General features: G+C 48.3%; 1 protein-coding gene across 2 annotated transcripts in view; it reads left to right on the top strand.

Moving 5' to 3' along the window:
* Positions 1-14174, top strand: part of Acan (aggrecan) — a 35244-nt gene extending 21070 nt beyond the window's left edge. Inside the window, exons 13-18 of one of the 2 annotated variants that reach the window (XM_077799432.1) lie at positions 8105-8218; positions 11162-11320; positions 11828-11910; positions 12524-12668; positions 13479-13661; positions 14098-14174. In XM_077799432.1, the coding sequence (XP_077655558.1) occupies positions 8105-8218; positions 11162-11320; positions 11828-11910; positions 12524-12668; positions 13479-13661; positions 14098-14174 (761 nt within the window). The remainder of the gene's footprint in view (positions 1-8104; positions 8219-11161; positions 11321-11827; positions 11911-12523; positions 12669-13478; positions 13662-14097) is intronic. The other variant, XM_077799433.1, reaches the window with a different exon arrangement.
* Positions 14175-16944: the final 2770 nt, after the last annotated feature.

Genomic DNA, 16944 nt, shown 5'->3' with positions numbered 1-16944 from the left:
TTAACTTCTCTGAGCTTTCCTTCTATAAAATGAGAATAGTACCAAGAAAACTAAACAGAATATAAATATAGATAAAGCAAGCATTATATTTTGCACACGATACACCCTCACAATGACTAGTGACTGTGACCCTAACAGTGGAGTTACAACACATGAGCATTTATGTGTGAATTCAGCTGTGTGTACTTGGCACAGAGAAAAAAAGGGCGATTTAGAAAGTCCTGGAAATTCTGTTCATGCATCGTGCCCCAGGGTGAGTGTGAGAGAAGAGAGTGAATCTGCTGATGACATTTCTATGTCTGATTATGTGTTTTGTGTAAGACTAAAACCTGCCTAATTTAGGGAACTATGAAGTGCTATTTTGGCCATGTCCCAACTTTAGACTCTGAGTTCTCACCCACCCCAGGAAGGGACTCCCTAGATGACTGTGATTGCCTCACCTCCACACAGTCCTAGGAACCGGGCACCTGGCAAGTAGCTGCTCTCCCTTTGCTTTTTGTTTGGGGATTCCTTGCCTCTCCCACGGGGCTAAGAGAGTGTTCACAGTCAGCAAGAGTCCCCACCCCCAGACGCTGGGGGCCAAGTGCCCAGAAACAAGCTGACCCAAAAGCCACCCTCCTGGAGTTCAGGGATCTCATGACCCAACTGCACAGTCTTGGAGACTGCATTGGCCCCAGGTGGCTGTGTTCTTGACACTCAGCCTCTTCCCTGGGGTTGAAGCCCCTGCCAGGTCCTGTGCAGAGGAGCCCTGTGGCGTTGGAACCTGCCAGGAGACAGAGGGACGTGTCATATGTTTTTGCCCCCCTGGCCACACTGGCGAGCACTGTGACATAGGTAAGAGCCTTGTGGGGTATGGGGGTGTGGGTAGGGACACTGGAGAGACTGACTCCTTCGTCCCCAGAAGGGGCCACAGGCAAGAGGAGATGACCAGGGTCAACTGTGGCTCAGGCTTTGCAGACTAGGAAGGAGAGGTCTGCAGCAGCAGAGTGTCAGGGGTCACAGCCTCACAAACACAGCTTCCCAGAGCATCTAGTGGAAAAGACGGTTTAGGAGAAAAAAAAAAATAAAGCTAAATAATTAGGCAAGCAAGTAGTTTGTTTCCTATCAGGCCAAAGGCTACTCTATGAGTGCTTGAATTTTGAAGATAAAAAAGAGCCCTCCAAGAAATGTTGAACTTGGGGTGAGTATTGGTACCCCCGGACACGTCCCTCTGTCTCTCAAGGGGGCTGTTTTGTATCATGCAGGGTGAGCTCCTGGATTAAGCCTCTGTGGCTCCCTAGTGTTTGGGTCTGGATGGCATCTGGGTCCCCTTCCTGTCCTGAAGGAAATAATACAGTGCTTGTCACCCCCAGCAGTGTGTTTCCCACGGGCACCTACTGCCCTGGAAGCTCTGATGGTTCATTGCCATGGTCAAGCAGCCTGTGGGACGGGTAAGGGACCTGGGGCTCCTCTGATTGGAGGTGGTTAGAATCCACCTGTCATTCTGTGGACACATCCAAGGCCCGAGGCCACGATGACATCTTATCTCTTCAACATTAAAGAGGTACCCAGTTACCGCCAAGCTCCTGTGCTTGGGTTAGCTCTTTCCACAACCCAGTGCCCTTGTTCCTAGCTTCTCTCTCTAGTCAGGGTCTTTCACAAAAGGGCTTTATTCCTAGGACATGCACAAAATTGGAGAAGGGAATTCCAGGGGCAAAAAACAACCACTTCCAGGTTTGTCAGGCAAACACCTAGCACCCAACAGCCTTTACATCATCCCCAAAGGCTCTGAGTCTGGATATGTGACTATATGTGAAAATTAACATATCACTGTATATTAGATACTCGTATGTACTGTGTGGCTGGCACTTCTACAGTAAATATGTACAAGCATTAGGGCAGATAACATCTGTTCTTTCCCCCTCTGCGGTCAGTCTCTGCCCACAAGTCAGGGCTGGAAACTAAGGACACTCGGGCCTCCAAGACCAGAGCAGGTGAGCTCTCCTTACTGCCCAAGGGATAATTTTTTCATGGGCTATAGTGACCCCAGGAACTGAAGCCAAATATCTCAAACCAGGGATGACTCTATTCTTGTGGTCATGGGGCAGTTACTGGGGACTGAACTCAGCTACTTTCCACCATTGAGCTACATCCCCAACCCTTTTTTTTTTTCGGGGGGAAGCTCTTAATTTTGTACTTTGAGACAAGAGCTCGCTAAGTTGCTGAGGATGGCTGGCCTTAAACTTACAATCCTCCTGTCTCAGCCTCCTGAATAGCTAGGATTACAGGCATGCACCAACGTGCCTAGCCATTCCTTCCCAAACCTGATACTTGAGGCAAAAATGTGACACTAGTATCAGAAGTCAAGCAAGGCTCCTGTCCTCAGCAGCCCTGAAGTTAGTAAAATCAGATGACAGTAGAACTTAACTACTCTATTGTAAGGGCAGCCTTTCTCTGATCTTGCATATTTCCTCAGTGCTCTCCCAAGATTTCTTCCCCAACAGCTCTATGAGCAGGTTGGTAATTATTCCTATTTGAAACTGGAAAGAAGAGAGGTTAATTCATTTGCCTGAATCCACTATATGAGTTGAATCAAGGATCAAGGTCTGAGTTCACTTTTTTAGCACACTGGGCTAAATTAGAAACCGCCTCTTAAAAATAATAACAAGTTGCTGGGCATAATGGCACATGCTTGTAATCCCAGAACTCGGGAGGCTGAAGCAGGAGAATCTCAAGGCTAGACTCAGCAATTTAGCAAGGTCCCAAGCAACTTAGGGAGACTCTGTCTCAAAACAAAAATTTTTTAAAGTGGAGCTGGTAAAGTACCCAGGGTTCAATCCCCACTACCAAATAAATAAATAATAACAACAAGTTGCTGGTCACAAAAATCTGAAGGCAGATATCTGGGGAGCCAGAATGGAAAAGGGCTGTGGAATCAGAGTCAGTCTGATCAACACACACAGCCAAGCCCCTGCTTTCCTCATTTGACAACAGGAATCAATGATAGTGGTTCTCAGACCAGACCCATGGATTCTGATTGAAATGGTCCTGTGGCCTTTGGCATTGGGGCTTTTAAATTCCCAGGTAACTTCAATGTGCAGCCAGGGCTGAGAACACTGCAGTACAGGTCACCTGAATATAACATCAGCCAAGAGGCATTCAATAAAAATCGGTTCCCCTCCACTATCTCTCATGCCTCTAGTTAGGGAAACCTTAGCATCCCTACAGAGCAGGTGATGAGGATCAGTGCGGCACAAGCCTGGGCTGTCACTCCCCAGGCCTGTGCCCTGGGGTCCCCAGTCACTCCTGTTCAATGTAGCTCAAGGTTCAAGTGCTTCCAGGACTGTAGATGGTGTCTGGTCTCCATGGATGAACCACCTACCATCTTGCTCTAGAATCAGGAGCCAAAGGTTGTTAAAGAAACCATGATTTCTAACAGGAGCCAAATACAGTGTTTTGTGGAATGTATGGTAATATTTAATATTCAGGGGAGATGTTTGCCTAGCAATGGAATTAGAGGCTGTATTTTGTCCTAAAAGAAACATTTGAACCAGGTATTGTGGCACACGCCTGTAATCCTAGCAACTCAGGAGGCTGAGGCAAGAGGATCACAAGTTTCAGGCTAGATTCAACAACTTAACAAGACTGTCTCAAAATAAAAAGGGCTGGGGATGTAACTCAGTGGTTAAGTGCTCCTGGCTTCAATCTCCAATATAAAAAAGAAAAAGAAAAGAAATGTTTGGGAATCACTGTCATCTTATTTAGTCAGTATTCCATAAACAAATTCTTGATAAATTATTAATTAGTACTTTCTACTTCAAAATAAATATCTGATTAATGAATACTCAGATTCTTTAGCAATCAAAAGTAGGACTATTCTATTCTTACCCACTTAAAAATCATCATCTTCCTCACCTGCATTACTGATAACATCTATGGGGAGTGACTTAGGTTTCCCAGCTGCTGTTTAAAATCAAGGGAGTGCTTTTAAAAAGCATCATACTTGGGCTCCTCCCTAAGATATTCTGCACTAGCATTTTAAAAAATTAAAAATTAAAATTTAAAAAAAATTGTTTTAACTATCCCATTAATTTATAGTGTGCAACAAAGGTTGAAAAAGCACTGTTCTAATCAGATCTCACATCTGATTTTCAGTCATTGCTGAACTTCTCCTAACTTCTAGCTTAGAAAGATACAAAATTAAAGTTTAATCAGTCTTTTTTCTATTTTACTGAAATTGTTCACTTTTTTGGTTGGGAATTCTAATTTATGATCAGACACTGTCTCTTCTTCTAGGGAATACATTTAACTTTCAGTGAAACCTTTATGTCTGGGAAAGAAGTACTTTCACCGAAACTGAAAAATATAGGGCTATAAAATCTAAAAATTCAAAGTAGACCTTCTTGACTTGACTCAACCAAAAAGTCCATGGGCAGGTCTTAACAAGCAACTTAATTGAATTTAAGCAGGATATTAAAATTGCACTCAAAATCAACCTTTAGAATATAAAAGACTTTAAACAGTATAATAGTAGTATACTTTTTAATTTAATGGTTTTTATTTTAAAAGCAAATTGGGACTGACAAAAATACCCTCATAATTCCTCCCAACAAGAAAGTCAGTATCTATACTCAAGTCTGCCCATCCTTATTGGTTTTAGGTTTTTGCATGGTGCCCAGCAGCTACTGAGTTAAGCAATTTTCTCTATGCTTCTTGAGGGGATCCCCACCCCCAATCCTTATCCTGGAAAATTATGTCCTGGAAAAAAAAAAGTTCACTCTTGTCTTAGAAAGATAAGCATCCAGCTGCACAGATTGTATACCGAATAAAGAGTACCATTCATATTGTAGTCTTTATGAGTGGCAAACCATTTAGTCAAGTATCACTTGGGTAAAATCACTTGTCACTCTTTGTTCAGCATCTTCATGTGTCAAATAAACTCCAGCTCACCTGGAGGTCCTGGGCTCTGATCCAGGTGGACAAGACCTACTCAAGGTGGAGGCCTGATATCTCCAATTCAGACACCAAGAATTATTTCCAAGTATCTCCATTACTTTGGCCTTCACAAGGGAGCTCCCAATTCTTTCCTCTCCTAAGTTAGAGTACCACTGGAAGGCCCTGCTGAGGTATGAACCATCCCTTTTAGTTTTAGTAGTGGTAACAGAAGCTAGAGAGTCCTGACAGTACCCAGACTCCCTGCTCCGTGATGATGAGTGAACATTGGGTGTCTGTAGAGGAAATGGTAGCAAGGTCCCAAGATTCCAGGACCCCAGTGTCTCTCTCCCTCCATCATCCAGTCTCATTTTCTTACTCTCTCTCCCATCTCTTCTCATCTGTCACCCCTATTTGCCAGCATAAGCAAGTGCCTTCACTTGTTTCCCTATCTATAAATGGCATCATGTCTATACCCACTGGGCATTTGGAGAATAACATGTGTGTGTCAGAGAATCTGGCTCAGACAAGGTTGTTAGCAGATCTTGGTCCTCTCCTCCTTTCCTCTCTTCCTTTAAGATGTCTTCCACTGCCCAAAGCCCTTTCCTCCCTCTACCCCTCTATCACATTGTCTGGGACACCCCCAATCTGGGCTCACAACTGGACCCAGTCCTACTCCTCTCTTGGTTCCAGAAGCTGAGAGATGCTTTAACTGCCCTTCACAGAAAGAGGTGGACAGTCAGATCCAGAGTGGCTCTTGCAGACAGATAAAGAGGAGATGAGGTGCCCAGGACTGAGGGATTAATAAGAAAGCTACACACAGGATATCAGCCCTCTCCCTGCAGCTGAAGATGCAGACTCAGCCTCTCTAAACTGCCCCAGTGGGACCCACAGGCTCTTTGCTCTTCAGAATTGTGGCCCTTCTGACCCTCCTACAAAAATAATAAAATAATAATAATAATAATAATAAGCTTCTGATTCCAGAAATCGGTTCCATCTGTCCTTGCAACCTTCTCAGATTTGGTGCCCTGGTCAAACACAGGGAAAACAACACTGCCCTGGAGCTCACACAGCCTAGGGATGGGCAGTACAAGGTACAATCTCCAAGCCTCTGGGCAGCTGGAAGCTGTCTGGCCTGGCCTACTTCTGGGCCTCCCATCTTTGCCACCCTTTCTTCAGTGATTTTGACCAGGAGCCAGTGATGTCTGGCTTTTCTCCAAGAAGCCACCCCTGTCCCCTGCTCTGTACAACTGCTTTAGCGCCTACATTTGCTTCATTCCCCTTGCCCAGTGCTGCCCACTTCCCATAATGATGCTAATGGACAAAAGAGAACACCGCTTTCCTGAAGCAGGAGAGCCGCCCCAGCTTCACCCTGCTGACTGACCTGACCTATTGCTGCTACTGCTGCTGCTGGGAATCCTGGTGCATGCTGGGAATCCAAGTGCATGCTGGGATTTCAATCAGTTCCTCCATGCATTTTGAGTTTGCTCAGAACAGTTCCAAACTTGGAACTGTTGGTTTCTAATCTATGGTGTGTACTCCTTGAAATGAAGTTAAGAACTCTGTGGGACAAGAGAGATGCTCAAGAAACAGAGATTAGGAGCTTCACGGGATGAGCAAGACACCTGGGAACCAGAGATTTTCAGGCCACCCATTGTGCAAACCCAACTTTGGCCAAGAAGATGCCTATTATGCACAAACTTGAAGATCCAGAGGAAGATACTTTTGCTCTCATGTCAAAGGATTGACTTTAAGATCTTGTTTGCTCTTAATGGAGGCAAGAAGTCCTGGAACATATTGAGGATTCAGAGGTCCTATTCCCAGCCCAGGGCTTAGCTACTCACATGGATACCACACATAAACATGCCATTGGATCCTGGAGGTTGCATGAACCCAGCTGCACATACCAAGGCTTAGCATCTCCCAACTACATGGTGCCCCATAAGCCACTGGAGACCACTTGTTGCAGAATTTTATTGATGTGTTGGCAAGAGGATTTGCATAATACCTTCATCTTGTCCCCGGTCAGGGAAACCCAGGGAGAAAAATAAAAAATAGCAGGAGCTTTGGACTACAAAGACAGAAGAAGAATTCCTTCGTGTCTTCTGTTTTCTCAGAAAGGTTTGGAAAGACCATATTAAGAGATTCAATTCTCATCATGGCTAATTGAGGAAAGGTTGAGGCAAAGGCCAATGACTTACCAGCGCAAGTTCTACAAAGAAGTTTGACCAGAAAAACATCTTCGGACAAAAACAGAAGGAAGAAGAGCTGACCTGAGAAGAAGAGGCTGATGGATACCTGCTTGTATTTCAGAATTGAGTGGCTGGTAGGCAGCCACTCACTGAGTACCTGGTCAGCTTCAAAATGCTTGCCTCCCATTCACAGGATGGAGCCTTTCCAGACCATACCAAAACCATTTGCCACAGGAGAGAAGAGTCTGGAAGAGTCTTTACTCACTGGAGATATTCACCTTCTGTGGCCTTAAACTGGAAGATTAAATAGGGAAATGTTGGGCAGGATTTTAGTCCCTATCCCAAGAAAAAAGATACCAGCTTCATTTTTACAAGATATTTTTTTTTTTAGTGAAAGCAAAGAAGGCATCTGCAACCCAAGAAGTCTAGTGAGTTTCATGTGGATATCCCAAGTGGCCATTTTCTCATGGATCTATACTCTGCAGACCCCATTTCTAGTTTGTTCATTCTGGTACTGCATCACCTTGTCCTTTTTCCAGAGCTCAGAGCTACAGAGGAAAATAGGAAAAGAAAGAGTCCTAAACAAGCTTCAAGAACCCAACTTCCAGTGTCCTTGCTCACCACTGTGTTCATAGTTCAGACTCCATGGCTTCCTGAAACATTCACAAAAAAAAAAAAAAAAAAAAAAAGAAGACATCTTGGAGGAACTTTTGACTTCAAAAGTACCATATCTCTTCAACCCATTGGGAAACCTGACTTCAGGGCTCCAAGCTTGTCAATCAAGAATCACACACATCCAAGAAAAACCCTGTCAGAATCTTTGGTTCAGCATTCCAAGATGGCGGCAGCAGCAGCAGCAGCAACAGTTCTCAGGAAAACCAGCCACTCCCCTCCCCAGGCTCTGGACAGCAGCAGGGCTGGCTACCCATAAGGAGGCCACAGTGCTTGTGAGGCTGGAATTGCGGGCAGGAGTCCTAATGGTGGCCCTTGATTTCTTGCAGACATTGATGAGTGCCTCTCAAGCCCTTGTCTGAATGGAGCCACCTGCGTGGATGCCATCGACTCTTTCACATGCTTATGCCTTCCCAGCTACGGAGGGGACCTGTGTGAGATCGGTACGGCCGTCTCTGCTTCAGCTAATGTTACTAACAGTTGCACCTCCTCCTCTTTCCTCACCCTTCCCTTCTAATCCCAGACTCTAAGCCCTGACCAGGGCCCCATATCCATCTGGACAACCACCAAGAAGTCTGCTTTTCCCACTGATTCTCACTCTTTTTCTTGCTCTTCCTCTTCTGGAGCACTGCCTGATCTGACCACAGGAGAGACTGCAGGCTAGACAGCCTGCACTTTGGAAGGTGGGGCTCTAGGAAACTTTATACCACTAACTTTCTCCAGGACTCGCAGACTTGCTGATGCCACCACTGATCTTGGTGCATGCATCAGAGTAAGAGGATAGAGCCGATTCTGTGCACTTGTCTTGAAGGAAGCTATGGGTGGGAACAATTGTGTCTCACTCCAGTGACAGCCTCAGATCTTCCCAGTATGGTCATGGGCAGCATCTGCCTGCTTTATCATCTGTGGGCCTTTTGTGGCTCTTCCATGGTCGAAGGAGCCATGGGCCATGCTAGCCAAGCTACCTTCTCTTCCCCGGGTGAAAGCTGTGGTTGGTCTGCCTGAGAGCTCCTGTGTCACCAGCATGCTCAAGTCATGCATGAACAGGGTCTGCTGCATGTCACCTTCTCTCCTTCACATCATGACAGCTGCTACATTGGTCATGCTTTCCTTCTTCCTTCCTTGTTCAAGACCAAGAACTGGCCAGAAAGAACAGTCTCACTGCAAGGGGCAGGGGTTGAGTTGCCTCTCTTGGGTCTTGCCAACCCCTTTATTTCTCACCTATATTCCAGGAACCTTCCCAGGGCCAGACTGAGCCCCAGCTCTCTCCCTATGGACCTTCCTCCTCTCCCCCAGCTCCCCTAGATTGCATGGGCTTTCTGACTCAGAGGGGAGATGAGGCTTCAGGTGTCGGTAGCAATGATGCACACCTGGAAGTGTGCAAGACCTCAAAGCTCTTTTTCAAAGAACTCTCAAGGTGGATACCAGAAACTTCCAGAAAGCAGCTGAAATTCCTGGGCATAAGCAGTATGGGTGGTAGTCGAGATTTGCATGTCCCTCCAAGACAATGACAGTGTTACAGGTTAGTGGAGGAATTTAAGGCTTCTAGAAGAAAAGGCCTGAATACCCCTCCTCTCCTGCAACCTCATCTGGGTGGGAGTGGAGAGCTACAGGATTTTCTCCCCAGGATACCAAAACCATTTGCCGCAGGAGAGAAGAGTCTGGAACATCCACACAGACAACAGCTCTGGGGTCCCAGCATGGAAAGGGGAGGTTCTACAGGAATGGAGGCAGGGCTTTCATGGGGCTCTGAACTCAGATGGAACAGAGTTTGTTTCAGAGCCTCTCAGAGAGGCCCTGGGCCTGGGTACCCAGTGAAGCCAGGCTGCATCTCTTCTCCCACTCCAGCCCTCTGCCCTCACCACCCCATAGTGCCTCATTCTTCATCTCTGGCCTCACAGCCTTTCCCAGTCTCCCTGGAATTCTGTCTGTGTTCCACAAAGCTTCCATCGTGCATGGCCCCACATAAGCACCCCACCAACTGCTTCACCCTCCAGCTTTGCCTGCCCAGGTCAGCCCACAGGCACTGAGATGACCCAAGAACTGACCCCACAAGTCAGCACTGGGGTGGAATCTCTGTCTTCCTCGTGGTGCTGAGCTACCTCCGAGACCTCCCCAGTGCTTTCCAGACCTTTGCTTCATCCCCTGGGAGAGCATTGGTAGCAGGGGACAAGGCCTCCCCTCAGTTCCTCCTGCTACTCCACCTCTTTCTTCCCAGACTATTGGCCTCCACTCTACTGTTTTCACTCTTCCCAAGCCACATCCTCCTCCCTTGGCAAGCATCCACCGTGCATGCTAACACACCTTCCCCAGCCTGCCAGTCCTTCCTTCCTGGCATGACCAGATTGGTGGCATCCAGTGGGAGGCTGCCTACATCCTGAAGCATTCATGGCCCCAGGGCACTCCACCTGGGTGGGCAGTCCTCCACCTAGGAGGACCCCTCCACATGGGAGGCCCCAGGCAATGAAGGGCGAGAAGGACTTGAATTCCCTCTGTCCAGTGCTGCGCTGGCAGACATTTGACGACTGGATTTCACAGAGGAAAGAGGAGCCCTGATGGTGACATCTGTCAGCTCCTGAGGGGCAAATACTCTCACCAGGGCCAATTTAAAATTGCCAGTACCATGTCATGCAGGCGGAGTTAGGAAGTGACGCTTACAGTCACTGATCCTGAGTGACAGGTTCCCACATATCCCTCCAGAACAGCCCCTTCTCCAGAGCAGAGAGCTCATTACACATTTAGAAGTACTCCCCTCTTCCCATCTGCCACCAAAATATAAACAAAAATGAAAGCCAGGGCCCCTGGATCAGGGGTGGACCCCTGGCTGGCTGTGTCTCTCTCTAAGACATAGACAGCACTCAGCCGGAGGCCTCTCTGATAAATGGCCTGAGCGCTGTGAGTCTTTGCACCCAAAGCAGACTGATTTCTGCTCCTGTCCTCACTCACATTTCTGTGGGAAGGAGGCTGCCAGCCCCTTTTTCTGCCCAGGCCTGCCCCTCCTAAATCCTCCAACTGCTTCCCACAAAGCCTCTTGGAACCATGTTTTGCCTTAAATCTCAAAACCTGCCACATTTTTGACCTTTGGTCCACTGAGCTCTGTCGGCCCTCCAGGGCAGGCACTTGCAGGTGGAAAGTTGGGGCAGGGAGTGGCACTGCATCAGAGAAAGAAAGGTCCCTGGCACCAACATTTCCCAGAGATGAGACATAGAGGCCACTAGAGGAGCCAGGGCTTACTGGCTTCCCACAGGAGCATGTCCCAAGCTGGGCCTGCTCCTTCCCTTGAGAGCACAGGAAAGGGCGAATCTAAACCCATGTCATAAGACTGGCAGAGACCACATCCCCAGCTGGCCTGGAACTCCACTTCAAGCCCCTGACCTGTATTGCAGACCAGGAGGTATGCGAGGAGGGCTGGACCAAGTTCCAGGGACACTGCTACCGCCACTTCCCTGACCGTGAGACCTGGGTGGATGCTGAGAGACGGTGTCGAGAGCATCAAGCGCACCTGAGCAGCATCGTCACCCCTGAGGAGCAGGAGTTTGTCAACAGTGAGTGTGGTGGGGGCTGAGGAAAATGGTCATGTAGGCAAAGGGTCTCGCTTGTCAGAACTAGCAGAGTGGGGGCTGGGGGCGTGGCTTATTGGTACAGTACTTGCCCAGCATGCACTAGGCCCTGGGTTCCATCCCTACACCACAAACAAAAGAAAGAAAAAAAAAAGAAATTAGCAGTTTGGACCCAGTGAGGCTGTTAGGGTTGGGGAGCTAGGAGGGAGGGAAGGCTTTATTGTAGCTTTAGTTCCCCGAGAGCGCACAGAGGACCCAGGACAGCACTTCACCAAGACCAGCCTCAGACTCACCCTGTGGCTGCCATCTATCCATGCTAGCTTGGGGAGGTAGTCCAAAGTGCACCCCAGACATTCATATGCTGAGAAGCAGGTGGCTGGCACGCTCCCAAGAAGCCCACCTGCCTCCTTGCACACTGCATCCCCTGAGCTCCAATTTTCAGACATCCCCAGGGTGTCCAATGCCAGATCCAAACCCAACTTCCCTCTCCAGAAAACGCTCAAGACTACCAGTGGGTCGGCTTGAATGACAGGACCATCGAAGGGGACTTCCGCTGGTCAGATGGACACCCCTTGGTGAGTTCTGCTGGGTGCACCAGCCACAGTTCGTGGCCTGGAGGGGAGGGGTAGGATAAAGACCCCCCAGAGACGCATTCAAATCAGGTACAAACACTCACTGAGCAGTTGCAGGAGCCTTGGAGGACAGGGATTGTGCCTCGTTTGCCTCTGCCTTGGGGGACCAGCCCAGAGATGATGAACAGATTGAGTGAAAGAAGGCACGAAGCCAGGGAGGGAGCCAGAGAGAAGGGAATGAATGTCAGCAAACCACCATGAGAGGCCATGTGAACACTTCAGAGAGGTTCCTGGTCCATAGAGATGGGAAGCCAGAAGATGCCAAGTGAACACTATGGCAGAGGCGGGGGTCAGTGCTGCAGGTGTGACAGGCTGAATCCTCTCAGGGCTCCATTCGTGGGAGTTCTGAACTCCTGAGAAGCTTCCCAACTGTGTGCCCAGTTCCCCAGAGGACCCATGGTTTCCATGGCACCTCCAACAACCCTGACCAGACTCCCAGCAGCCTTCCCCAATGCCAGACAAGCCAGAAGTTGGGCTGAAAGAAAGGAAAGTGGGGGACAGGTCAAGCCATGAGGCTCCAGCCCTCTCCTCACCCCTTCCCCACCTCTGCCCGCAGCAATTTGAGAAATGGCGTCCCAACCAGCCTGACAACTTCTTTGCCACTGGAGAGGACTGCGTGGTGATGATTTGGCATGAGAAGGGCGAGTGGAATGATGTTCCCTGCAATTACCACCTGCCCTTCACATGTAAAAAGGGCACAGGTGAGCAGGGCCTGGGAGGGGATCCAGAGCAGAGAGAATCAGGACTTTCTGCACTAAGGGAGGCTCTTGCTGTGTGACCTGGGGGGGGGGGCATCCCCTGTCTTCCAGCTGCTGGTGTCTTGTGGGGACATTCTCTAAAAGCAGATGGAACCTGACTTGGGGGCTCCTTTTCAGCACCGGCATTCAGAGCCAATGGCAAAGGCAAGCTGGCTCCTAGGGACCGACCACAGGGACAGGAGAGTATGAAGGTTGCAGGCTAGAGGACAGGACTCTCCTTTAGATATCAGAGGCAGAAAGTCACCCGTGATGGCACCTGGGTTGGGAATCTCCCTCTCTTTGGGGTTCCCAAGTTTATCAGTCACAGAATCAGGGTTGTCAGGCCCTAATCCCTCAGCTTTAGATCTGTGGACATCCAGGTGCTCCTTCTCGTGGCCTTGTGTCCACAGCTATCCTTTGGGTCCCTCTTTCCCTGGCATTGGATGTTTTCATAAAGAAGCCACAAGTGTCTGCCTGGCTCTCCCCCTCTTTCCCCATCTTTCTCCCTCTCTTCCTTTTTCATGGTCTTACAGTCCCCTTTGTACTCTGCTCCTGTCACTCTGTACCACCAAAGAACCCAGGTGTTAGAACCAGAGGTCTCCCGATTCTTGACACTGGATAAAAATGCCCCTTTGCCAGCAACCAGGGCTCTCTGCCAGGTGTGGAGTTCAACGTCCTTCCCACAGAGCCTTGGGCTCTGAGCTTGTCACAGATCACAGGGTCATCACAGAAGACCCCACGAGACTCCTTTCTAAAGGGTGTTTGCCCCCTCAGTGGCCTGCGGAGACCCCCCTGTGGTGGAACATGCCAGGACCTTTGGACAGAAGAAGGACCGATATGAAATCAATTCCCTGGTTCGGTACCAGTGCACTGAGGGCTTTGTCCAGCGCCATGTGCCCACCATCCGGTGCCAACCCAGCGGGCACTGGGAGGAGCCTCGGATCACCTGCACGGACTGTGAGCATCACCCTCCGAGCACTAACAGGGGTTGGGGCTGGATTTGGCCAGCACGGCCTTCTTCCTATCCCTGGGAGGGGACAGCTGGGACTCACTGTCTCCTGGGGATGCTGCACCATCCTTCAGACTAAGCCAGGGTGGCAAAGTCAGTGAACTGTGACTGTGATCTGTGACTTAGGGAAGGCCAGATGCCTGACCCAGGAGAGGGCTCATATTCAGAGAGGGGAGGTAGCAGAAAACTGGTGGCCTGCTTTCCTTTTCAACAACAGCCTGCATGCCCATAGCCCAAAGAGGCTCTGTACAGCTAAAGGCTGGCTTCCTGAGCCTCCGTTTTGCAGTGAGGGGTGCCAGCGGAGAGGGGCAGAGTGGGGAACACCTCAGCTCGGCCTCACTTCTTCCTGGCTCACCGATATTTCCCATCTTCCTTTCACCCCAGCCACCACCTACAAGCGCAGACTACAGAAACGGAGTTCACGGCCCCCAAGGAAGAGCCACCCCAGCACGGCCCACTGAGAAGAGTTTCCAGAACGCACCCAGGATGCTGAGCCCAGGAGCCTGGCAGGCAGACAGTGCATCCCATCCAGTTGGTGTCCTCTTGTCACTTTTTGTCATATAAGGAATCCCATTAAAGGAAAAAAAATGAATCCCACATTGTGTATGCACCCACCCCCACCCCATCCCCAAGTCACCAAAACCTCATCTAATTTGTCCCCCAAATGCCAAAGCAAAGCAAACTTACTGTAACCCATGGACTGAGTTTAGAGACATTTCTTCAATCTCCCGTTGTGCCTTTCCAGGGACCAGAGCAGGGACAGGGGGAGAGGGAAGGGGTTAAGTTAAATAAAGAAGATTATTTTTTGTTTCCTGACTTTATCCAAGAGCAGTAGAGTCGTTGGTTATTTCACCTCCAGGGAGAGCTAGGGAGGAGGGAGGAGGGGTTGGAAAGAGGTGGAAGGGGCAGAGGCCTGAAGGACTCAGACTGGACCGCAGCTGAATGTATTGGACAAAAGGAGCCAGGAGGGCTGCACCATCTGCATGGGGTAGAAGCCTGGGGGTGAGGGTCCAGCTGACCCGGGGTCAGCGGGCAGGAGAGAGCCAGCAGAGGGATCTTCACAGCGTGGGGGTCGCCCTCCCTCCAGGGGTCCCTTTCCCAGTGTCCTCTCACCTGGGTCTGCCACCCTAGCAGGTGTCAATCTCTCGGCAGGGCTGGGTGGGGGCACTTCCTTCCAGAGGGAGTGCCACCCACCCCCTCACCCCACCCCACCCCCGGGACCGTGCAGGCACCAGGGTTCCGTGCACCTATTTATATTTTTGAAAACTAAAGATTATGATAATTATAATAATAAAGACATTGGAAGAGATCTCTTTCTTTTCTTTTCCCTTTTTTCAATTTAAGGAGAAGGCAACCGCAATCTAAGGCCTGTTGAAGGCTCTCAGGAATGGTGACAGTGGGGACATGTTTTGATCAAGTGACCCCACATTGTGTGACTCCTGTCTGTTCAGAGTCTGGGACAGTCATGTCTGGTGTGCTTTACTTTTACTAGAGTGAAGCTGTTTTGGATGGATTCTGCACATGTGTGGATAGGAATGTGGAGTGTGTGCCTGGGGGTGCCTGTCACATGCATGATGTGTCAGTAGGTGGCACTGTGGGTGGACGAGCAAGTGGGCACTGTAAAAGAACAAGAGAAACATCTGGTCATCTTGCATAGTTTGGTTCTTTGCCATCACACTGTGTTGGTAAACTAAATCTAAAAACTGGGAAACTCAGGATTTAACAAAAGGGAAGGAAAAAAAAAACAAATGGCAGACAATCTAGGAACAATAAATCTTGCTTATACATTTTTGGGGCAAATGGGTCAGCTGACTGCTAGCAAAAAGATCTGGACATTGTGCATTTAAGATAACAATGAAACCTCGGGAGTTATGGTGCACACCTGTAATCCCAGCCACACAAGGGACTGAAGCAGGAGGATCACAAGTTCGAGGCCAGCAACTTTGTAAGACTCTGTCTTGAAATACAATTAAAAGGGGCTTGGGATAGAGCTTAATGGTAGAGCACATGCCTAGCATGCATAAGACCCTGGGTTCCATCCCCAGCATCACAAAAAAAAAAAAAAAAATCAAATTAAAAGGGCTGGGATATAGCTTGGTGGTAGAGCACCTTTGGGTTCAATTGCCAGAACTGGGTAAAAAAAGACACCAACAAGAGCAATTTTTACTGTTTATTGTACCCCAAGAATTGAGCTGGAATGTGCAGGCCAAACACTGAGTGACCTTCCAGTGCCCCCTCGGGACCTCTCCCTCATCAACATGCCTTCGAGGCTTTGTCTCAAAAGTGTTTGTGTTGGAAGTGAATGCCAGTGTGAGTTTGTGTGCCATATATTTTTCAGGTGTAGGTATGGGCATGGTTGAGCCTTTGCAGGTGATATATACATGTGTCCAGGTTACTTACAGCTCTGGAAAGAATGGGTGAGCAAAGAAGCACACAGACCCTAGTCAAATAGTAGGGACTCAATAATTATGTAACTGATGGATAAATTAACTGACTATGGATGCTTCTTATGAGGTTATATCCCCATAAACCCCATCATAAATTGAAAATATCTGAAATCGAAAATATATTTAGAGTCAGGAGCACACCTGTGATCCCAGTGGCTCGGAGGCTGAGGCAGGAGGATAGCAAGTTCAAAGCCAGCCTCAGCAAAAGCAAGGCACTAAGCAACTCAGTGAGACCCTGTCTCTAAATAAAATACAAAGTAGGGCTAGGGATGTGGCTCAGTGGTTGAGTGCCTCTGAGTTCAATACCTGGTACTAAAAATATAATATATATTTATTTTATATATTTTTATGTTTTATATATATATATTTTATATATATATTATATATATATATATATATATATATATATATAGAGAGAGAGAGAGAGAGAGAGAGAGAGAGGCTGGAGGTATAGCTCTTACTTAGCTTGCACGAGGCCCTATGTTTGATCCCTAGCCCAATTTAAAAAAAGATAAATTAAATGCATTTTAATATATATATTCTACCAAACATCAGAGCTTAGCAACATAGTACACAGTAGAGGATCTATTGTGTCTCTTTTTGATTGAGTGACTGGGAGCCCTGCTTGTTGCCACTGTCCAGCATTGTGAGAGAGAATTGCACCACATTTTGCTAGCCCAGGGAAAGATCAAAATTAAAAATTCAAAGTAGCATCCAGGCACAGTAGTGGACACCTGTAATCCCAGTGACTTGGGAAGCTGAAGCAGGATGATCACAAGTTCAA

Source organism: Urocitellus parryii, chromosome 6, assembly GCF_045843805.1.
Source record: "Urocitellus parryii isolate mUroPar1 chromosome 6, mUroPar1.hap1, whole genome shotgun sequence".
NCBI classification, from domain to species: Eukaryota; Metazoa; Chordata; class Mammalia; order Rodentia; family Sciuridae; genus Urocitellus; species Urocitellus parryii.
The sequence above is the reverse complement of the archived record's forward strand: the minus strand, read 5'-3'. Positions and strand labels throughout refer to the sequence as shown.